This window comes from Hipposideros armiger, unplaced genomic scaffold (assembly GCF_001890085.2).
Source record: "Hipposideros armiger isolate ML-2016 unplaced genomic scaffold, ASM189008v1 scaffold_12, whole genome shotgun sequence".
Classification (NCBI taxonomy): Eukaryota; Metazoa; Chordata; class Mammalia; order Chiroptera; family Hipposideridae; genus Hipposideros; species Hipposideros armiger.
The window spans coordinates 1,798,881-1,823,440 of record NW_017731362.1 but is presented as its reverse complement, the minus strand read 5'-3'; the positions used below and the strand labels follow the sequence as shown (position 1 = coordinate 1,823,440).

General features: G+C 37.5%; 1 protein-coding gene across 1 annotated transcript in view; it reads left to right on the top strand.

The window, feature by feature from the left end:
* The window catches only part of SECISBP2L (SECIS binding protein 2 like), a 52,610-nt gene that overhangs the window by 21,896 nt on the left and 6,154 nt on the right, over positions 1-24,560 (top strand). The window contains exons 8-17 of the mRNA XM_019664616.1: positions 1,329-1,463; positions 2,978-3,058; positions 3,587-3,754; positions 3,892-4,033; positions 7,499-7,668; positions 9,780-9,912; positions 11,486-11,648; positions 14,765-14,985; positions 15,937-16,091; positions 19,340-19,559. Coding sequence (XP_019520161.1) covers positions 1,329-1,463; positions 2,978-3,058; positions 3,587-3,754; positions 3,892-4,033; positions 7,499-7,668; positions 9,780-9,912; positions 11,486-11,648; positions 14,765-14,985; positions 15,937-16,091; positions 19,340-19,559 — 1,588 coding nt within the window. The remainder of the gene's footprint in view (positions 1-1,328; positions 1,464-2,977; positions 3,059-3,586; positions 3,755-3,891; positions 4,034-7,498; positions 7,669-9,779; positions 9,913-11,485; positions 11,649-14,764; positions 14,986-15,936; positions 16,092-19,339; positions 19,560-24,560) is intronic.

Genomic DNA, 24,560 nt, shown 5'->3' with positions numbered 1-24,560 from the left:
AACAGGTGCTTGTAGGTTATAGGAAGTAGCCAAGTAATCATAGTGCATATTCTAAGAAGAATTAAATTTGCTGTGTGACTATCCTCTTGGCCTGTAGTTGTCCATACAGCCTATTTCCCCAAAGAGGAAAAATTCTATTTCTTAACAGCAAGTCTTTTTAGAGCACTTGCTTAGCATGGGAATTGCCAGGTGGTTCCAGGTTTTTGGGTGTATATTTTTGATTTCATAGTTCAAAGCCTATATACCAGCACCTTCCGTCCAGGCGTGCTTCAAGTTCTGTTTATTGTTAGAATCTTAGATTAACTGATAATGAACATCATACTTTCATGTCTTCCAAGTGTCCTGGTTAAAAGAGGTATTTCATATTAGCGGCATTGGGTTCTCAAGAGAGGGAACTCGAAATGTCTTAAGAGTCTTAAAATGCTTAATTTGTTTTTTCTTGCCCTTGAACAATTGAACATTTTATAAAATTGGTAGGATAATAATAATGTATATGATGGAATGAAAAATGTATTCTCTTAAATTTGTTTTCTTGGAAACAAGAGTTTTAATTTTTAATTTTTATTAGGAATTCTTTAAAAAAAAATAAAACTGCTGATATTGGAAGACTTAACAATAGTTTAATACAATGGTAATGTGCAGTTTCGTCCAATGGTAACATCTTGGAAAATTTTATACAATATCACAATCAGATACCGACATTGATCCAGTCAAGATACAGATCTGTCGCCATAAGGAATCCCCTCATGTTGGCCTTTTGTAGCTACATTCCCTTTTCCTCTTCCCTTCCCTTCCCCACCAGCCTCCTCTTCCCCCTGGAATCCACTGATATGTTCCCCTGTGTTATAATTTTGTCATTTCAAAAATGTATAAATGAGCTCATGCAATCATTTTAGGATTGGCTTTCTTTCACTTACATGGTTCTCTTGAGATTTATCCAGACATTGGGTATATCAATAGTTTATTCCTTTTTGTGGCTGACTGCTGTTTCATAGTATATATAATAGATGTATCACAGTGGGTTTAACTGTTCTCCCAGTGAAGGACATCTAGGTTGTTTCTAGTTTTTGGCTATTACAAATAAGCTAATATATAAATGGTCATGTACAGGGGGGAAAAAAGTAACGTGCATTAATTATCTCATTTTTATATTTTCTTTTTAATGACCTTATTTCTCAAAAGTTGTAACCTTTTATGATAAATTATGCACTTTTATGAAAATTCATTGCGTTGTACACTTGTGTACTTTTCTGTATGTTATATATTTCAATAAAACATTTACTTAAAAAAATAAGACATGTTTTTTTTCCCCCTCTGGGGTTTATTAGGTTGGATTCAGATGTCGAGGACACAGTACTTCCTCAGAAAGAAGACAGAATTTGCAAAAGAGACAAGATAATAAGCAGTTAAACCCCAGTCAGTCTCACAGAGGCGACCCAAATTCTGAGTCTTTATATTTGGAGGTATTTTTTTCAAACCTTTTTTGTAAACTGTTATAGCAAATGTTCCTATTAAGATACTAATTTTCTTACATTATGGTAAATACTTTTCATGTCTTAACGTGACTCTACAATTCGATTATAAATTACTTGGAAAAATTGACTCATTTTTGTCTTGGTTATATATAGTTAGTCTAACATTAACTTCATTAATTTTACTTTTATAGATTTTGTTATGAGCCATTTTGAGGTAACTTGTAGAAGTAGTTACGTATATTTCACCTAGTATGTATATTTGATGTATGCATAGTTTGTTTATTTCACCTAGTATAAAACTTTCTCTGTAATTTTTTATATTGTTGTTCAGTCAATTTGTCAAGTTTTCCATATTTGAGAAGTTCAATCTTGTTAATTTGAGTTGCTAGCCAGGAGAGTCTTGGAGAAGAAAGAAAAAAGGTTATTTTACTTTCTCTAATAGGCAGGCAAGTTTATATTCTAATTGCAGTGTTTCTATTGTTTATCCATCTTAACTGCCTTTTGTTGGGGGTCTGTTTATATGTGTAAAGTAAGGTGCTCTGAATGATACATTAAGGTGAATAAGCATACTCCCCTTAGAGAAGCTGCTGTGTGGAGGAGGAATATAGATGCGTACGCTCCTAAATACTTGCTTGAATGTGGTTGAGTTGAAAGGAGAAACAAATCCCTTTGGATTTGGGGCAGCGTAGGGATAACATTTGGAATAGATTTTAAAGAATGAGTAGGATTTGGTTGTGTCAAGATGGTAAACAACATCCCAGGCAACTCACTTGAGTAACTTACTTTTGTTGGGTTACGGTTTCTATAAAATAGGTTAGTAGATGGAGGAGATTAAACTGGAAAACACGCTTGAGCCCAGAGGCTAGAGATGAATGTTATATTAGATACACTTAGTAATTGACCTAAAAGACTTGACAGTGCATCTCAATTATTCTATCAAGAACAGTACATGTGGCAGATTTATTATTTGCACTTAAGCATCTGATTGGTTCCATACTTACATTTAGTTAAAGATATTAGATGCAATTTTCAATGTAGAGGAGGATATTGGTTAAGAAATTACTTTGAATAGGAAATTTTTTTAATTTTTATTTTTTAACTTTTAATCTGTTGACAGGTGTGTGTAGTAATGCAGGATAGAATATATTAATGAAATTCATATTATGCCATCTGTTTAAAATCTTTTTCAAATTATCTGAAATGTGATAAAATCCTTTTTGAATTTCTTTTCTATTAGGGCAGAATTTATTAATAAAAATTGAACAGGGGATGCAGAAATCCAAAGGGTGGGTATATGTGGATATGCCCCCATCCTTGAACAATTAAATTAGCAATGTTTTAGCATGTGAGAATAAGATTTCCTTTTGAAGTCTGACTTTAAATAGTTCAGTATTAGAACTAAAAGAATATCCCCATATTTCATTACTCTTAACCATTATAAAAAATTTTTCTTAAGAATTTATTTGAACTCTGTTTTTACTTAAAATGTGAAACTATTTCAGGATGAAGATGGGTTTCGAGAATTAAATGAGAATGGAAATACTAAAGAAGAGAATATTCAACAGAAACTTTCTTCAAAAGTAGTAAGTGACTCTTCTTAAAAAGATAAGCAAAATATTTAAACATCTTTTGAACTATGGCTATTGAAAAGAAGTATCACAGGTATGTATAAAGACATGGGGCAGGGCAGCATGGTATAGAAGAAACAGTGCATTTAGTAGTTTAATATTTCTTTTCAGCATAACCAGAACAGAAACACTCTCCTGTGAAATCCATAGTTTCATGACAGACAAGAAAATACCATTAGTTAAATGATATCATATAGCATACAGTCCATACTGCAATTTCCCCAATTGTTGCAGAACTTTACTTTGGAGTTATTTTGTTTTCAATCCGAGGTGCAGACAAACATCACCTATTGCGTTAAGCTGTTTTGTCTGTTATTTCCCATTCTAGAGTGGTCCCACTATCTCACTCTGTTCTTCATGACACTGAATCCTTTGAAGAGTCTAGTCCAGTTATACTGTAGAACATCCCACATTCTGCATTTATCTTTCCTTATAATTAGATTTCCATGGAATCACTGACATGTTTTTCTCTGGTTATCATAGTTGGATGACTTACCTGAAAACTCACCAATCAACATAGTTCAGACCCCAATTCCTATTACAACCTGCGTTCCTAAACGTGCAAAAAGTCAGAAGAAGAAAGCTTTAGCAGCGGCCCTTGCCACAGCTCAAGAATATTCAGAAATAAGTATGGAGCAAAAAAAATTACAGGTATATACATTTTTGTGAACAAATGTAATAATTTATTTGATAGGTTTGGGGGGATGGATAGGAGTGACAAATATAATAATCTTAAATGGCCACATTTACATACTAAAACAAAAAATGTTTTCTTGTTTACCTTGTAGGAAGCTTTATCAAAGGCAGCTGGAAAAAAGAATAAAACACCCGTGCAGCTAGATTTGGGGGACATGTTAGCAGCTCTGGAAAAACAACAACAAGCGATGAAAGCACGGCAGATAACTAACACCAGACCACTGGCATACACAGGTGATATCGTTAGTCTGAGCAATTTGCTATTTGGCTTTATTACTGTATTTTGGATATTGGTAGTCTAAATTATATAATCAAAAAAAATCCAGAGTGTGTTCACCAGCTCCTCTCCTGCTACCCTGGTAGCCTCATCATTGTACTACACTGTGTGCAGTAGCCTCCTATCACCTGCATTTCTTTCCCCCCTAACCCCAGTCTGTTTTACAAGGAGTGGTCTTTTGAAATATAAGCTGGATTATATCACCCCACTGCTCAGAACCCTGCAGTAACTTTTCATCTCACTTGGAGTAAAGCCAGAGTCCTGCTAGGGCCCTGTCTTAGCCGATCCTGGTATCGTTTTTCCCTCATCACCGTTCTCTCCTGGCACGTGCTCTCCCGGCCATCTCAGCCCCCTCCCTGTCTCCCCCACACACCCAGCATGCTCCTGGCTCAGTGTCTGTGTGCTTGCTACTTCATTTTCCTGGAACTCTCTTTCCTCAGATACCAGTATAGCTTGTTCCCTCAGGTCCTGTGGTCTGTGCTGGTGTCAGTTGGTGTACATTTTGAACCAATCAATTTTTTTTTTTCAAAGGTTGCAATAAGGGTCACAGTAATTTGGCTTTATAACTGTTGAATTACTCAGTTTAAAATCAAATGGGAAACAGGAGTTTTGATCAAATTGTGTGTGTGTGTGTGTGTGTGTGTGTGTGTGTGTGTGTGTATTTGAGAGAAAGAGAGAGAGGGAGAGAGAGAGACAGACAGAATATGATCTGGCTTTCTACTGAAACAGTAATTTATATTTTAGCAAACCTTGTCAAATTTAGAGCTCAGCGGCTCTGCTGCAGTCTCTCATTTCTTTTGAAAGTCTTTGTTTTAGACGATGAGGAATAAAATATAGGAGGGTAAAGGCACCAACCAAACCACATTGATGTTGAGAGGCCAAATTGAATTTTCTGTTTCTTTGTAAAGGATCTGTTTTTAGATGAAAAGATAACTATGACTTTTAATACTATGTGCAAAATGTTTAAAATCCATGGTCATTAATGCATCCAGTTTGGAACTTAGCTTTGAGTAACTGTTAGTAAACATAATACTGAATGCATGCTAAGCTTTGGAGTTGCATGTTGCTGAGATGGGGGGAGCCCTCCCTGAGAGTAAAGGACTGCAGGGAACGGGACAGAGAGTGGTGCTCCGGAGGTGGCATGGCCTAGTAGCGACAAGCAGGGGCCGGAGTCCAGCTGCCTGGGTTTGAATCCTATTCTTTCATGTGTTTCCTTGGCAAGTTATTAAACCTTCCTGTGCTTCAATTTCCTTACGTTAAAATGGAAGTAATGATAGCATCTGCTTCAGGATTGTTTTGAAAAAAATGAGATGATACATGTAAAGTGTTTAGAAGAGTGTCTGAGTTATAATTATGCAATAAATGTTAATTATTATGGAGATGAGATTATTAACCTGTGATACTTCAAATAACTTATTACAAGAATGATTCATTTAGCGAATGTTAATAGATACCAATGTAAATATCTACATGCAAAGCATGGTGTCAGGGACTGTGGAACTACAGATATGATTAAGATATACCTGTGGAAAGAAATTTATATTCTTGTCAGGGAAAAAGGTTATACACAAATAACTAATAAAAAGCAGTGCCTTAGGAAAGATACCAGCCAAATGTTATGAACTTGTGGAAGAGAGAGTGATTTATGTCAGCAGGGAGGTATGGGGAGGATGTTACAAATGGCTTCATATATGATAGCATTTGGGCTTTCAAGGGGGCGTAGGATTCATGACTGACAGAAATAACATCAGTGTTTAAATTGGAAAGTGTTGATTACAAAGAAATCAACTTTCTTAGGCAGCCCAACAAGGATGAGACGATAGAGATGTGAAAGGATTGTAAGGAATTGATAGGGTTTTTTGTTTGTTGGTTTATTTGTTTACTCATGAAATGTGGAAACGGGTCAAATGATTCCGAACACTCTGGCTTGAAGGATTGTGATGGTGGTGAGGACGATGATGATGCCTAACAAAATAAGGGTCATGGGAGAAGAATTTTGTTGGGAAGAACAGACCGGCTCTGGTGTGTGTGACATGCTAGTTGGGGAGATCTGGTGGTTCCTATTAACTTATAGTTGTGTATATGCAGGTTAGGTTAGAAGTCAGAGAGTTTCAAATGGAGAGGAATGTTGTAGCTGTGGAAATACATAAGATTGTATGTAAGGGGGAGAAAAGTTAGGAAAAAGACGTTCAAGGATAAAGACGTGTGGAATGGTCAGATTCAGAGAGCCAGAAAAATAGGTTTGAGAAAGAGGAAGAAAAATAGGAGAATGTAATGTCACAGGAAACAAGGGTAGAATACTGGGGAAGAAGGTAATGGTCTTTGGTATCAAATGCTGAAAGAAAGAAAGAAAAAAAACTAGAATAGAATGAAGGCTCCAAGAACTAGGTTTGGCAATGGCAAGGTTTTATGTGATTTGGACAGTAGCAGTTTCAAGAGAGTGGGTAGGGCAGAGGCCAGAGAATTGATCATGAGAAAGCATAGCCTTCAGAATTTTAACAAGGAAGGGAAGGGGAGTGATGGTACTTTAGCTAGAGGGGAAACCAGTCAAGGGAAGGGTTTTATCGATTTGACTGTTTTGGGTTTTCTTTCTTTCTTCTAGATAGAAGAGATTTTAGCTTCTCCTGGGGCGTTAGGGGGAAAGGAGTCAGGGTGTTAAGGAGGAACTCGAAAGATGCAAGGCGAAAGGAATGGAGCAGCATCCTCAAGGAATGCATCCTGAAATGGGATGAAGAGCAGAGGTGGTTGGTGAGCCTTGGATGGGAGTAAGGAAGCCTGCTGCCTCCTCTCAGCTGGCTTCTAAGTTTATATTGGATCGCGTCTTAGGGAAGTAGCAGGAAAAGCTGCTCTGCGAGAGTGAAATTGAGATTAGGGTTTGGGGTTGCTAAAGGATTTGGGGGTAGCCACTGGAAAATGAGGGTATCATGCTTAAAAGAATTGCTTTAATAGTACTGAGAATGCAGCTGAGGGGGAAAATCATTCTTTACTGACAGACTGACTTGTGGAGAGGAGTGATAAACTAGACTACAGATGAGGGTGATTCTTACATAAGACAGGAATTAATAAAAATAAGGAGAGGTTTAGAGTTCTGAAGTTTCAGAGGTAGATGGTTCTGATTGGAGACCAGTTCCAAGGAACTGCCATGCTTGAGGGTTGCTGCAGTAGAATAGTACTAATTTATATATCCCTACTTTGGATGGCTAAATTAGTTAATTGCACTGGCTTTGTCTTTTTTAGGAGGCTAAAAAAATGGATAAAAGCTGTGTCTGAGGGGGCATTGCATGGCTATGTACTGCTCCAACAGTTTGATGTCTATTTTTCCACAAGAGGATTTTCTTGTTTTTATAGATTTTTCATTAGAAATTTGAAAGTATGAGGAGTTGGCCATAATAGTAAAAACTAATGTTCTTATTTGTTTGTAGTGGTCACTGCAGCTTCTTTTCACACTAAAGACTCTACTAACAGAAAACCTTTAACCAAAAGTCAGCCCTGTTTGACATCATTTAATTCTTTGGACATCACTTCCTCTAAAGCAAAAAAAGGAAAAGAGAAGGAAATTGCAAAATTAAAACGGCCCACAGCACTTAAAAAGGTAAACCAGAATCTGGGATGTTTATTATACAGGATAAATAAGGCTTTAAATCTGTTTTGCAAAAGGAGTTGTGGCGTTTTAGCCAACAGATTATTGTGAAGTGTTCATAGGTGTCGTCATAAGGATGATGGGGATAGCATCAACATCATGACGATCTTTTTGTGTTGAACGAGGCCCTGGAGAATGAATTCTTTCTGTAAGATATTTTTTTTTAAAGTTAAACATTTAGCATTCAAAAATCTTAGACCCTACAACTCAGAAGCCTGGATTCTACTAACTTCAGCGCTTATGTAGTTTTAGGCAAACCTTTCTTACCCTCATCTTCCTCACCTGTGAGTTGGGGGTAATATCTACTCTGTTTAACTCAGTATTGTTATTATAAGAAGGAGAAGAATGAGGTGTAATCCATATCCAAATAGTTGAAAACTGCAAAATGTAGATCTAATGTAATTCTATGACCTGCTTTCCAAACTTTATTTTATCCATTGATGGAGAAACTATTGGGTCTTTGGAAAAGTCATGACGCATGTTTGCAACAGATGGCACTAGTTCATTTTTGGAAGTACTAGAGTCATTCACATCTATGTTATTGCTATGTCATTTGACAGCTGGCAGTTCTAGCTTTATTCTGAAAAAAATTGAGCCATTTGGTTGAGTTTTGGAGATTTTACAACAAGTTGAAGATGGAACACCAAACTGTGCATTTTTGCCATATTTTACTGTTTTACTTCCATAAAGGGAAGAATGCGCGTCAAGCCTGTGAAAAGTTGCATAAAGTTTATAGTGAAAATGCTCTACAAGAACGTCGGTGCCAGTGATGGTTCACAAAATTCCATGCTGGTGATTTTGATCTCAATGATGCTCCTCGGTCAGGGAGGCCCACCGAGGTTGATGATGACAAAATAAAGGCATTGATCGAGTCAAACTCACGTTACACGACATGAGAGATTGCAGAAACATTGAACATCCATCATTCAAGCATACACGATCACCTGAAGAAGCTGGGATACATAAGCAAGTTTTATTTGGGTTCCACATGAACTCAAAGTTCATTTGACGGTGCGTATAAACATCTGCAATATGCTCATTAAACGTGAGGAAAACGATCATTTTTTGAAGCGACTGATAACTGGTGATGAGAAGTGGATCGTTTACAACAATGTGGTGTGTAAAACCGTCTTGGTCCTGACGTTACGATTCACCTCAAACGACATTGAAAGCAGACATTCATCAGAGGAAGGTTATGCTCTCAGTGTGATGGGATTTTAGGGAGGCCAATGCCTTATCCATTAGGCTACTGAGGCTTCTTGTGGTGGGATTTTAAAGGTGTTGTGTTTTTCGAGCTCCTACCAAGGAACCAAACAATCAGTTTGAATGTGTACTGTTGGCAATTGGACAGTTTGAACAAATCCGTCATCCAGAAACGTCCAGATCTTGTTAATTGTAAAGGAGTTGTGTTCCACCATGACAACGCAAGACTACACACAAGTTTGATCACCCGTCAAAAATAATTGGAGCTTGGATGGGCTATGTTGCCACACCCACCATACTCGCCTGACCTTGCACTGTCAGACTTCCACTTATTTCACTCTCTTCAAAACTCCTTGCGTGGTATAACGTTCAGTTCAGATGAGGCTGTAAATCAGCACCTTGTTCAGTTTTTCGCAACTAAAGACAGGTTCTTCTATGAACGAGGAATTACGAAGCTCACTGAAAGATGGTAAAAGGTTATTGAACAAAACGGGCAATATCATTGATTGATCTTCGTTCTTTATATAAATAAATGACCTTTGAAAAACATAGACAAGCTATGTCATGACTTTTCCGAAGACCAAAAGAGGATGAAGCAGATGTGATTTTATAGCTGTAGATTATATAGCAAAATTGCCTCCCTTTATTTTGGATACAATGTTTCCTTCTGCTGCAGTATTTAAAATTACATTTGTCTTTTTTGCCAGTCAGTTTCTATGTAGCCGACTAAACACATAGCCATCCAAAATCTTCATGTCCATTTTTAAGTGAACTGTTGTACCTATGTAATAGTCACCATTTTAATCATTTGTACATACTTAAAGAGTGATCAGTAATTAAAGACTGGTGATGACTTTTAGGTTATTTTGAAAGAAAGAGAGGAAAAGAAGGGCCGTTTAACTGTGGACCACAATCTTTTGGGATCTGAGGAACCAGTAGACATGCACTTAGATTTTACGGATGATTTGCCACAGGAGATCGTTTCCCAGGAAGGTAAGGTCACCTCCTTCCCCCTTCTTCTCATGGAATGGTTTAGCGTATTTCAATTGCTAGGTAGGCCATCACTCGTTATTCTCCTAATTGTAGGATATGCTCTCTATTTTATCTAAATTTGTTTATTTTTGAGAGTGCGTCTTTTATTTCTTTTGAAGATGTTTCTGTAGGGAGATATTTAAAAGGAAGCGGCAATGTTGTGTGGTAGGTTGATGGCATTTTTGAGACTTAAATCCTGAACTTGTTGTAAATCCTTATAATGATGATCTCACCAATGCACCCTCTGTAACTGTTGTAGTTCTTTTCATTTGTCTTTTTTTATATCTAGAACACTGGTGTCTCTTCGCAGGACTAATTTTCATTGAGTAAATGCTTTTCTTGATTTTCACTCTTGCTTTTATGGATTTAATACATATGACACAATGAGTAGAGAACCGTAAAGCCTGTTGCAGTGCAGAGTCCAGTTGATCAGTAAGATTCAGTCCCATACAGGAAGGAGCCAGCGTATCAAGATTCTAGTTGGCACTACAGCAAAACTGTAGCGTCCTTGTAACTTTCTACTACTGTGGGAGAAAGATTTTAAGAGATATCTGACAAGGTCCCTTTTTCTGCTGGTATAGAGTATTTATTCCTCAACTTTCTTTAAAACATTTACATCGGATGTATATGTAGATTAAGTAGCAGTGTTCCATTGTATTTAGAAAAATGAGTTTACACTAAGGATTATTCAGCTAGGACATTCTTGGTTCCCCTTTACTCTCAATTAAATATCATTGTCTTTCTCTTCGGGAGTGTTTATCCATCTATTCACTCAGAAGTTGTTTTCTGACACTTACCATGTGGGGGTGAGAAGGTCAGGAAATGTAATAAAGATATATAGTTGACTGTCCTGCTATAAAAAGTTTATAATCCCATAGTGAGATAAGAAGCTGTGTATGAAACTTTGCTAATTAATGGACTGGATATACAAATACTAACTCATTTCCTGAGTTGAGCTGTTTCGGAAAGAAACAATAACTTAAGGAAGCAGTTGAGTTAAGAGATGGCATCTAATGTGGCTGCCTGAGCACAGAGGTGAAGACCAAATGAGAAAGAAACGGGTGGTGCCTGGAGAATCAGGGGTGGTGTAGAGAGAATCAGTGAGGTAGAATTCATCATTGCCAGTAGCAATGGGAATTTTTAGGCAGTTAAAAAAAGTGATTTCTAAGAAATAGGTGGAAAAATAGAGATGAAGGAAATGGGGAATATGATCTTCTGGTATAGAAGTTAATACCCTTGTTCTTCAATTTAAATCTTCTAGGAATATACATGCTTTAGATAATCAGGCCTTCTCGCATCTCTTCTGTGGAGACTTGTGCTTGATTTCTAAGAGTATACTTTAGGAGATAATAGGAAGAGTCCATTTTTGTGGTGTATGAAAAATGTTTATTTGTCATATGAACAGTGTCCAACTTGTTAGCTTCTGGAGAATTCCAAAGTGATACAAAAGACAACTGCCATTCTAAATTGTGTTGATTAATATAAAGCTTTTCAACACTTAAAATTTCTTTTCCCTCACATCACATCTCCACAGATACTGGACTGAGCATGCCCAGTGATACTTCGCTGTCTCCCGCAAGTCAGAACTCTCCGTACTGTATGACACCTGTGTCACAAGGCTCTCCAGCTAGTTCTGGGATAGGCAGTCCCATGGCGTCTTCAACAATAACCAAAATCCACAGCAAACGATTTCGAGAGTAAGTTTTAGTCTCATTATTGAGGTTGAATAGTTTAAGTACCTTGATTGTAGTTCTGAATATATAATAGTATTGTCGTTATTACTTGGTGGGTTGAGCAGACAAAACACTCAAGATCTTTAAGTTGTTATTTGATTTTTGCTTAACAGTTGGTTCTGTTATATTTAAAGCATTTGTTTTCTGTCAGCTATCAGTGTTCATGTGAAAGTGATTTGACAGGAAATGTATTGTTTTATATTAGATAGTGTTCATGCCTTGGAAATTTGGCCTCTTATATCTTATATATAAAATGCTGTACTGTGAAGTTTTCCCTCTCCAAATGCTTTTGCTTTTTTGTTTATGTTATTGGCCCTTCAAAAAAATTCTCTAACCAATTAATACCAAGTTTCTAAGACCCTGTTACATGAAGTGAACCTGTTACATAAAGCTCTTTGTTTTTGAGCCTATATTTCTGTGTTTTAAATTGCCCATCGGTGAATAGCTTTGAACTAACAGTTATTGTCATGAAGGATTTTAGGATCTTAACATTTATGTAGATGAATTAATTTTACCTTTAACAATGACATATGAACGAATCCCAGGTGAAAGTAAAATCTGTGTGAATCCAAACGACATTGGTTTGTTCTGTTCCTTTTCTTTATACTATTGCTTTTGAGTAAATAATTTGGGCCTGGATTTGGGAAGTTAATTAAATGTCAAATAACAGATGTGGAGCAAAGGAAACACTTGGAGAATAAAATGTTACATGTGTGTGAAATAAACAGCTTAAAGAAAAACAGTGAAGAAAATTACATTTTGGATGTTCTCTAATTGCATTCTTTAATTTTGCATACTTTAATATGATAGTTAATCTTTCCTCAATGTCCAGTTATATCTTCTCTTCTGAAGTAGTATCATACTTACATTGGGTTGTCAGAAAAGTCATGACGCATGTTTGCAACAGATGGCACTAGTTCATTTTTGGAAGTACTAGAGTCACTTGCATCTATGTTATTGCTATGTCATTTGACAGCTGACCGTTCTAGCTTCATTCTAAAAAAATTGAACAATTTGGTTGAGTTTTGGAGATTTTACAAGTTGAAGACGGAAGACCAAACTGTGCATTTTTGCCATATTTTACTGTTTTACTTCCATAAAGGGAAGAACGCACGTCAAGCTTGTGAAAAGTTGCATAAAGTTTATAGTGAAAATGCTCTACAAGAACTTCAGTGCCAACGATGGTTCATGAAATTCTGTGCTGGTGATTTTTATCTCAACGATGCTTCTCGGTCATGGAGGCCCACCGAGGTTGATGATGACAAAATAAAGGCATTGATCGAGTCAAACTCACGTTACACGACACGAGAGATTGCAGAAACGTTGAACATCATCATTCAAGCATTCACAACCACCTGAAAAAACTGGGATACGTAAGCAAGCTCCTTACTTGGGTTCCACATGAACTCAAGGAAGTTCATTTGATGGCGCCTATAAACATCTGCAATATGCTCAATAGACGTGAGGAAAACGATCCTTTTTTGAAGCGACTGATAACTGGTGATGAGAAGTGGATCGTTTACAACAATGTGGTGTGCAAACAGTCTTGGTCCCAACGTGATGATTCACCTCAAACAACATCGAAAGCAGACATTCATCAGAGGAAGGTTATGCTCTCAGTGTGGTGGGATTTTAAAGGTGTGTTTTTCGAGTTCCTACCAAGGAACCAAACTATCAGTTTGAATGTGTACTGTTGGCAATTGGACAGTTTGAACAAATCCGTCATCCAGAAACGTCCAGATCTTGTTAATTATAAAGGAGTTGTGTCCCATCGCGACAACGTGAGACCACACACAAGTTTGATCAGCCGTCAAAAATAATTGGAGCTTGGATAGCATGTGTTGCCACACCCACCATATTCGCCTGACTTTGCACCGTCAGACTTCCACTTGTTTCGCTCTCTTCAAAACTCCTTGTGTGGTATAACTTTCAATTCAGATGAGGCTGTAAATCAGCACCTTGTTCAGTTTTTCGCAAATAAAGACAGGTCCTTCTGTGAACAAGGAATTATGAAGGTCACTGAAAGATGGCAAAAGGTTATCGAACAAAACGGGCAGTATATCATTGGTTGATCTTTGTTCTTTATATAAAACATAGACAAAATACGTCATGACTTTTCCGACAACCCTATACTTATTTTAACATTTTTTTATATAAACATAAAAATTCCCAACCAGAACTTTTGTTGTTTTTCACTAAAAAAGAGCAGGCCTAGATTTTTCCACTATATAATGTAATTTACAAGTGGAAATTTGCTGCCTTGTTATTCCTAGATTAGAAATTATACCAATTCTCCTTGTTAAGTACTTGCTGCTTATGGTAGAGATTAGGAATGAGAACCAGGAAAGTAGAGTATACAAGGAGTATGTAAACTTGGGTGACTTCCTTATTCCTGAAATAACTACAGTGGCCTTACACTTACTTCCTTTCTGTTTCTGTATTGTAGACGTATACATATCACAAAGAGCCTCATTCAGATGCTTTGCATGATATGTTTTGGCTTCAATTTAATTACTGAATTCATTCTCCGTAGCCACAGATTTTTGGAGTTTGAGGGACCATTGAGGCCATCTCACTTCACTCCTTATCTTTATGGTTGAGGAAGGCAATGTCCGGGGATGGTGACTTATCCAAGCGTGGAGGATGAATTGTTGGTATTAGGGCATTCAGTTAGCATCTGCAAAGCTATATTTCCTTCGTAGTGGAAGTATCTTCAGTATTCATCGAAATGAAATAACCCTATATCTCCTTACCAAAAACGTTATGCCTAATAGCATTTTTTTATCTAATAGCAGGCTGACATTCTAATTTATATCCTTAGGAATTTTATAATTGGGAGTTTGGATAGTACTTCCCTGAGGCTGACCTATCCTTTACATAAAAGCCAGCTTGCTGTAATTCAGAAAAACTCTTCCATGTTTCTAACTGACTGAAGGAATAAGAGATTTTAAAAACTTGATTTTTGCTTTATTTTTTATTTTTATGAAAACCTTACTGCATGTAGTCTTTTTCTAAAGTAATTTTATAATTCTAGAAAAATAAATTAGGACGGACTGACTTATTTTTGGTTTCCTTTGCAGGTATTGTAACCAGGTTCTTTGTAAAGAGATTGATGAGTGTGTGACTCTTCTTCTTCAAGAGCTTGTCAGTTTCCAGGAGCGCATCTACCAGAAGGACCCTGCGCGAGCCAAAGCAAGGAGACGCCTGGTTATGGGCCTACGGGAAGTTACGAAACATATGAAGTTAAACAAGATCAAGTGTGTTATAATTTCTCCAAATTGTGAAAAAATCCAGTCAAAAGGTATGAACGTTTTACTTTTGAAGTGTTTTGATAGTTACTATTTAGTATAATTGTAGGCTATACAGTGAATTTTAAAGTGTAAGTCTTTTATCAGAATATCGGTATAAAACAATATTGAGAGCATGAGGAAAGAAAATGAAGTCTTTCTGTACCTGAAATTAAGTAATAAAACTGAGATTGGATTGTAAAGAAAATCCTCATTTGTGAACACTAGTGGCGGATTTCAGTTGGACAGATCAACTGTGCCTTCTGTTGTGATCAGAGTGGGAACTAATAGGAGTGCTTTGTTTACCTCTGCAAATATATTCTGTTTTTTACATTTTTATATTGCCTTTCTTTGATGGCCCTCTTCTCTTAAAAAGAATTAGGAAAAAGGTAAAGGTCTCTGCTGCTTATGGGGGAGATTTGTCCCTCAGAGACCAGCAGTTATGTACAGAGGACCTCGGGTGAGCTGACACGTAAGTGCTTGGCACTGTGTCGTGCGTGCTCACTTGTGCTTCTGTGAAGGAGCCACTTAAGGTGATTGGGTTAGACAGAGGCATCAAGTAGCAGTAGCAGGCATAGTCTCCATAGGAGAGAAACACCAATAAAACCAGTAATGTGTAATCTTATTACATGCGACAGGTTGCTACTTGAGCTGAGAAATGATTGGATAAAGGAATCAGCCGCTATTAACAACTTTAATTAATTTCTTTGTAACAAATATATTGAAATTTCTCTTCTGCTGTGCTAATCCCTATGGAGAGACAAAAATAGTAGCATCTAAGGAATTTGGAATTTAGTTGGGGAAAAAGAAAATATGTACATATATCCATATGTGCTACAAATTCAAATAGGAAAATGTGTGGCGTTCACAGAATCCTTTGCTTCTGTTTTATGCTTTCGCTAAAATAGCTCCATTTTGGAAATAACTATTTAAATTAAAACCTGTGCATGGATTCACTTTCTCAGGTGGCCTGGATGAGGCTCTCTATAATGTTATAGCCATGGCACGAGAACAAGAAATTCCTTTTGTGTTTGCCCTTGGAAGAAAAGCTCTGGGACGCTGTGTGAACAAGCTGGTTCCCGTTAGTGTAGTGGGAATCTTCAACTACTCTGGTGCTGAGGTAAGACTTCGGGAGACATACACTCTCTCACTTCCCCCTACCCCACCCCCAAATAGTACATTTTCTGTTGACCTGTGCCAGTGTTATGCTTAAACATTTGGAGAGGTGAAATGATGACTCTCCAAGAATGAGTGGAAAATTCTTGAGTATTACATTTCCTTTTTTAGTGTTTAACCTTTACATAAGTTGGTTAAATTTATATATAAGTTAATCCTACAGCATTTTGAAAAGATTTTTGCTTCTATTTCTGTCACAGTGTTTTTTTACTTCTGCGTTCAACTGTGTAGTACTTGATAATTTAATTGCTGGGTAATGTTATACAATGTAAAATAATTTTCTTCAGCCTATATGTAGGTTATATTTTGTGCTACTAAGAGTCAAGAGAAAAGAATCTTAATTGGAGAGGAGTTTTCTTTAGAAGATAAAATTCTAAACCAGTTGTCTGAATAATTCTGCATGTATGATGTCTTCGTCTTCCTTTTGCAGTCGGCTAATCCAAAGCTTTGCCCAGAGGAGCTGATGACATAAGCTTATTTATTTAGAGTAATGCTTATCAACTGATAACTTTTAAGATGCTTATAAAGTTGGTTCTAAAGTATTTTGTGACACCACTGATGGACTGTTTTTCCTCTTCCCAGCTATTCTATTTTTATGTCTTTAAGTATCTGTCCTTCCCTATCCGGTCATCATGTTTGCATACCTCATTCCCCTATCCATGCAGTTTCTCCCCCATCGCCCGTGAACGTACCCATCTACTTACCTACTCTTCATGAGTATATAATTAATATTTTGCTCCCACAGTAGCCCATGCTTATAGATAAGCCTTGCTGTAGTTTATGTGTTTCTTCCCCCTTAACTGTGAATTCCTTGAGGGCAGGTCCTTTTTGTATCCCTGGCACCTTGCACGTTACTTGAGCATCAGTAGGCGGTAAATGTTTGTTTAATAGATTCTGTGGTAGATACCTGCCTGCAGTGTTAAACAACATGTGAAAATTTGGGTGATAATAACCTCTGTGGGAAAGAAGGGTCATATAGAAGACACTCGATAAAATTGTACTCCTTTTTTATTCAGTTAGAGTTTATGGAACATGAATGGGATCAGGGTCAGGAAAAGACATGTTTGTTTTTAATTGTGTTGACTTCCTACTGAATTATATATATCAGGTTGTTTGTATGCTTGCCGGTTTTGTGTGTACATTGTTTTACTTGCCCTCTAATATTTTTAGGTAGGTAAGTTATTGTTTAAACCAAAATACACTGTTAAAATGGAGGTAAAGGAAGTACTGATATATTATCAAGTATATCCATTCACAGTAATGTCGCCTGAGTCATTTTACCATCTGATAAAACTAACCTTTGAATTAAGCTTCCTGTCCTTACACAGACATTCAAGGCTTTGATTCCCTGATAGCTTCTCTCTTCAATTTTATTTTCTTCTCTTTCATAGTCTTTCATTCGCAACAATTGCTGTTTTATTTATATTGTAAAACCAATGTTAATCTCAAAATCACATATCCATATGCCTATTTTCTTTTTGTTGGCTTCAGTTCAATGCATGGTTTGTTAAACATTGCAAACAAATATTTGTGAAGTCTGTTACATGTAATACATAGAGGCTGTTTTTTTAACAGAATCCATCCTCCTTCCAGTTTTTAAATAAATAAATAAGTCCTGAACATATTTCTCATATGACTATTATAGTTAGCACCCCACCCTCTTAAAAAAGTAAAAAAAAAATCAATGCGATTAGCAACAGTGTTTATTGTACCTGCTACTTTAAACAGTTTAAAATTGCACTGGGTAAAGCTTGCTACTTATGTTTGTCTTTTGTAAGTTTAATTTTCAGAGATACTATTTCATAGCAATATGGCACTTTTTTGCCATGCTTTCATCTTATTATGGTTTATACTTAAATGACAGTGCCTTGGTAAGAGGAAACAAATTGCACTGTATTTTTTCAATCTCATTGTCTGAAAACATAATTTTATATGTAAAATTGAACATTTTTACAAATGTGCGGGTCATGTTTACCATCTGAAATTCTTTACTTTATGGGCATGTTGCAGTCTGATACTAAATCGGGACATTAAGCGGAAGTAGAAGTTTGTTGAATTATGATGTAAGAACTACTAAAATTCATTGTTAAATTGCCTTCCTGGGCTGTGGAATCTTCAGTTTTCTTTGGACATCATTAGACATTATTGTTATTGAAGTAGAACTTCAATGCTATATGAATTTTGCCATTTTTATTAACATGAATATGCTCTGTCACCTACCATTTCACTGGAATTAAATTCCATTCATGTTCATTTCTGTTTCCCTGATGGAAGAACTTCTGATTATTTAGCTCCACGCTCTACTTCCAGGCTCTTTCCTCTATTTTCATAGTTTGCCTTTGTTTCAGTATCTTTGGCTTGTCTATCTTAGGTGTCATATTTTCATCATCTTCAAGGCCCCAGCTAGCCATACCATCACTGACTTCTTTTTGGCCTTCTTCAAGTTTTTTCAATAAGAAAACGTTACAGGGAACTTGTCATTTCTGTGGAGACTGCCCTCTTCTTTAACACGCTTGGACATCACCCTCCATACATTCATTCCCTTATATTCTAACTCATATAAGATTCTTCACTGCTTCCCAAACGAGCTTTGTACTTTTTTAAGTCTATATCTTTATTAGTGGTTTTGCATGGTTGGCTAAGAGTGCACTATCTCCATCTCTCAAAGTTGCGCCTATTTTTGAAGGCCTGTATCAACTGTCATAGTTCTTCATGAATTCTTCACTGATGCCCAGCAGTTAGATTTGATATTTTCTCCAAAGGCCAAAACACTTTGTAAATCTCAAGGCATTTAAGATCCTGTGCCTTGAATCCTAGCTGCCTCTTGTTTTCTCCTTCCAGCCATATAGAAGCTTCCTTGAGCAGAGTGACGTTCCGGTGGTCTTCGTACCCACTGCAGTGCCAGATGCTAAAGGGTGCAGTTGTTGAATTGATAAACTCTACAAGAATTAATGTATCACATTTAGTGACTAGTATGGAATCAGGAAATTCCCTTAGTCTTGTGAGAATTAAATAAACAATATATGTAAGTTACAGAGTATTTTATAAAGTGCTGTGTGTAGTTTGTATACCATTTGGATTTTGTGCTGCTTGAAAGTCTTATCTAATTCTGAAATAGTAGAGATATTTATTGCTAATAATAGGAATAAAAAGTGTAATAAAAAATGGGCTAATCAAAATATTTCTCTGTAGAGCCTGTTTAATCAGTTAGTGGAACTCACTGAGGAAGCCAGGAAAGCATATAAAGATATGGTTGCTGCAATGGAGCAAGAGCAGGCGGAGGAAGCCTTAAAGAACGTGAAAAAGGTGCCACACCACATGGGCCATTCTCGGAATCCCTCTGCAGCAAGTGCCATTTCTTTCTGCAGTGTTATTTCTGAACCCATCTCTGAAGTAAATGAAAAGGAATATGGTAAGTTATTACCTACCGTTTTAAATGACTTAAACCTTGAAATAATTTTAGTGATTAAGATCATTTGAAAATGACTTCCTTTTGTTTTTATCTTTGTAATTATTCAAATTTTGCTGAAATTTTTGGTTTAAAAAATTGCATTGAACATGTCCATTAAGAATTAGGAGAGTATTTGGGACTGAGGCTTTCTGTGAGACCCTGGAATTTAGTCCCATTTCCAAAATCTTTAAAAAATAATCTAATTTTTAAAAAGCAAAATGCACTGCACTTGTGACCTATAACTTAGTAAATCCTGGGAAGTTTTATTTTAATACTTTGTACTCAATTATTAAAATTTTGTATTTTACTAAGGAAACAAAGATCTGAATACTATTCATTCTAAGCTTATAAATCTGAGACATATGACGTATGTCTTGAGTTAAACCTGATTGTAGTAAAAAAGAAATAGAGACTTAAAAGCAGCATTTATGTGTAATATTTATTTATTTTATGCATTTTATTTTTTAAATTGGGGAATTGGGGGAGGGGAACAGTGTTGGGGAATTGGGGAAAGGCAATAGCCAGGTTGTTGTCATTCAATCTTAGTTGTGGAGGGCGCAGCAAGCTCAGCTCCAAGTCCAGTCGCACCGCTCAGCTCAAGGTGCTGTGTTCAATTAGTGGTGGGTGGACATAGCCACCATCCCATGCGGGAGTCTAGGCAGCAGCCTCGTTGTTAAGAATGCACGCTGTATCCCTTGAGCCACCCACTCAGCAGCTCAGCTCAAGATGCTTGAGTTCAGTCTTTAGTTGCAGTCGGGCATAGCCCACCATCTCAAACAGGCAGCCTTGTTGTTAGGAGCATGGGCTATCACCAGCTGAGCCATCCTGCCAAGGCAGCTCAGCAGCAGCTCAGCTCTGGCGCAGCTCACTGGCCCATGTGGGAATCAAACCAGCAACCCTGTTGCTCAGAGCTCGCACTCTTATGCAAGCTCTTAACCAACTGAGCCACTCGGCCAGCCCCCAATATGTAATGTTTAAAGTAACATCATTTACTACGCTCTGCCTCTTAGTAGTTTCCTTGCATTGTTTCTCTAATACTTCGATCTCTTAAGTTCTCCACTCTCTTGATCTAGTTTCTAATTAGTTCCCCTATTCTTTTTTGTTTTTAAAATAGTATAGCCACCTCCTTCAACTTGGCTCTTTGCTTTTTCTTCTCTTTTTTTTTTTCTCTTTTAATTTATGTGGGAGTTTACCAAATAGCATGTTGCCACCTAAAACTTAACATGTAAAAAACTGTGTCGTCATTTTCTTCCTTTATTCCCACACTCTCTTTCCGGTCTTCCTGTCTGTGATTGTATTAAATATTGGAATGCCTTTGACAAAGCCGCGGACCCAAGTCAAGTTATTGTGGGCCTTGAGGAGGCTGCTGGTCAGGGACAGATGTCTCTGGCTGGAGTGATGCCAGTTGAAAATAAAGAAGTAAGGTGCCAACTTTGTAAATGAGATTACTCTATATAGTGGCATGCCAAATCTCAAAGGCAAACTGCAAGGTACATTCATAAAGCTGTGGGTTTGGGCAGTCAGTGATCTTCATTTGGGCACATAGAATGAAAAGTCATGAAAAGAGTCTCTCAGAGGTTTAGGAGATGTTTTCACAAAGCACCAGATTCAAAGTGTTCAAGATTGAAGCTTTGGCTTTTTCCTACATAGGCTGGGTGACTTAGGCATAACCGATTAATTTCTGGGCCTCAGATTCTCTTGAGCAAAATGAGGAGGTTTTTGTCTAAGGTTCCTTTCAAAACAAAAGTTCTGTGAGCTAATGGTTGAATCCTGAGGAGGGATTTAGAACCGTAAAGATTCTGGCCTGATGAGCTGATTTATCAGGACACCAACAAAATTGTGTGGAAATAATCTTAAATAACATTGAAAACAAAGCATAAAGTTATTCTACCTCTATTGGATGCATTCAGCAACAAAGATAAAATCTAATGTGGCCTAAGAAATGTGGATATTATTTCACAGTGTCATTAACGTCCCTAGCTCTTCCCTCTTTCTGTTCTTTCATTCTCAGCCTGTGGCTTCATAGTCTTTTGCTTAGCATCATATGTTCAAAAGTAGCTGTTGTGGCTCTCTCTGGGCATCACAACAGTAGTCAAAATCAGGGGGTTCAGGCATTATGCTGCTTTTGTCAGTGAAGGAAAAATTTTTCAGAAGTCTTTTGTTTCATTTGACCAGAGCCAATCACATGACTACTGCATTTAGCTACCTGCAAGGGAGACTTGGGCAAGAGATGCTGTTTGGCATAGTGGCATAGGTTAGCCTTGATGGTCTAAGAACGATTTTAATTCATCCCCTGGGACTGGGTTCAAATCCATCCCAAATTTAGCGGTCCTGTTAGCCAGGAAAAAATGGGGAATGACTGTTGGGTAGACTACAGACAGCCTCTTCCATGCCATCTTCGTGCAAGGTTTCTAAAATGTTTTCTTTTGATTTCCACCGTTTAAAGAAAAAACAAAGCTGGGAGAGGGATGCTAATCATTGGTAAAAAAGAGGCTTCTGGGATAGTCCAGTCTTCCTGTCCTTTGTGTGTGCCTTAACTGTGTTCTTTGCTTATGTTTCTCACCCATATTTACATGAAACCAACAGGTTTGAACATAAATCCCACCTAAACTGTAAGTTTCTGAGAATAGGAACTGGGCACATAATGGGTACTTGATTAATAATAATAATAATAATAATAATAATAATAATAATAATTGCTCGGTTACTGAATTCTTACTAGGTGCTAGGCACTTTTCCAAGCGCTTCACATTTATTAAGGCATTTAATCCTCTGAGCAACCCTGTGAGATAAGAAATATTGATAAGGAAGATAAGATGAAGAGAGGTAAATAACTTGCCAGTGTCACAGCTGTTAAGTCTCACTCTGGAATCTGCACTTTTAGCCACTGTGATGTGTATTTCCTGTCTGTGGAATGAATTCTCAGTAGGACCACATAATTAGTACGTATTCAATAACCAGTTATGAGAGGAGGACAGCCTCGGTTCATCCACCCTGAGTTTCCTGCTCGTTCTCTGCCACCACCCCTTCGTCAGCAAGCTCTTGAACTCGTTTGCTTCGTGTACTGTACACAGCTATCTGAGACAGACAGCTTCCTTACATATACTGACTAAAGGGAGAAATACACATACCTCATCCTCTGACAAACCCACTAGTGACTTGAAAGTTAAAAAGATAATTTCATAAAGAACCAATAAACAGAACAGGAACACATGGAAGTGGTTAATAAGCAAAGAGAGCTTGACTGAATAAGTTGTGCTAACATAAACAGTTCACAAGCAGGGTAGGTTTGGATCAGTACCATTTGTTGAGATCTGTCTTTAACTTGCTTTCTAGTCCCTTTTCAAAAGTGGGTTTCTAGCTGTTCTATTCTGGCTGTAGATTGCCTGCATTCAGTACTCCCCACACCCTCTCTAACTCACTCCGCCCGTCAGATCTCTCCTGTCCCCTAGAGAAAAATGTCGTTTTTACACCTGCTATGTTTCTCCCTGTCATGTTCATGTGTTTGCATGCTCATCGACTCCTGATCAAGCTTCACCTGTTACTTTAAGGTGGGAGCCTGGGCCCTCTCCTGGGGATATGTGACCTCAGTAGCTCTTTGATCATTGTAACAAGACTCTTGATGGCTGATTGCAGAGCTCCTTGTCTCTGCTTCCAAGGACATATCGCCCTTTCCTTTCCAAAGGACCCATCTGGCTTTCAGCTCACCTACCACGTAGATGAGTGCCCAAGACCAAGTCTGGAGAGAGGGCAGCCTGGCTCTGTCTGCTGACCTCTTTCTTTTTTCCTGTTCTTTGACTCATTGTCAAGAGGATGAGGTGGGACTTTTTCCAAGTCCCCAAGTGAATTTTTGTAGTACTTTTGAAGAAGGAAAAAAATGTAAATGTGCACCTGAAGTTTAAAAATTTTTATGCTTTTTTTAAAAGTTTTTTTGCATAATATCTATATGTGAAAAAATTTTTCATGTAATAGGGTTTTTTCCCCTCTGGCACTTACTATATACCAACCGTAGGGACACACAGATGAGCAGGCGTGGGAGTGAGGAGGGAGGACAGGGTGGAATGGCACACACAAAGCAAGTGTTTCGAACTGTATATGCAAAAAGTGCTGTGGGTTTCAGGTTAATGACTGTCCCTCTCAGGAAAGTCAGGAGAGGCTTCCCAGAGGAACTGACATTTAATGCTTATCAAGGATGAGTAAGAGTTCTGAAAGGTAAGGAGGAAAACACGCCTCCCAGAAAGAACACCTAGGTAAAGCAAGGACTTATAAACAGAAAGGGTATGACCTCTGGGAGCCATGAGAATTCAGTGTGACCCTGAGCATGGACTACATGGCTGGGGGTCAGAATGAATGGGACCAGAAAGATAGAAAGGGTCAGATCGTGAAGGGCTTAGGTACAGCAGGCTAAGGAGTTTGGATTACTAGGGTCATAGAAAGCCCATTCGACAGTGATGTGATCAATTCACTAAAAGCAATTAGGAAAATATTATAGAGGTGCAGCAAGATAAAGAAGGCTTGAGCTAAGGCGGCAGTGACCAGATTTAGTAGTTTTTGAGTTAGAGGTGACAAGGTACAGCTATGAGTTCAGTGGAATGAAGGGATAGAGTAAGGAAGAAAGATAGGATCGAGGATTACTGTAAGGTTTCTTCTGTTTTGAGACTGTGAAAAAGATAATGTTGCTGAGAATGAGAATGAAGGAGGAGGAATAGATTCTTTTTTCCCACAAGGTAGTGGAAAGGACCTGCTCTACACTTAGAGTAGCTGCAAGAAAGAAAGGATTTTTTCCAAACCATGTGCTCTGACTTTACCCCAAATATGGTCTGTATTAATGTATTGTTGACAGGTGACAATTAAGTAGAATATACTAATATTAATAAACTTGCTTTATCACTACAACTTGATCATTATACCTGTAAAATGTAATAGCAGCTATAATACAAAGAGAAGTATATTTTTCTTTAA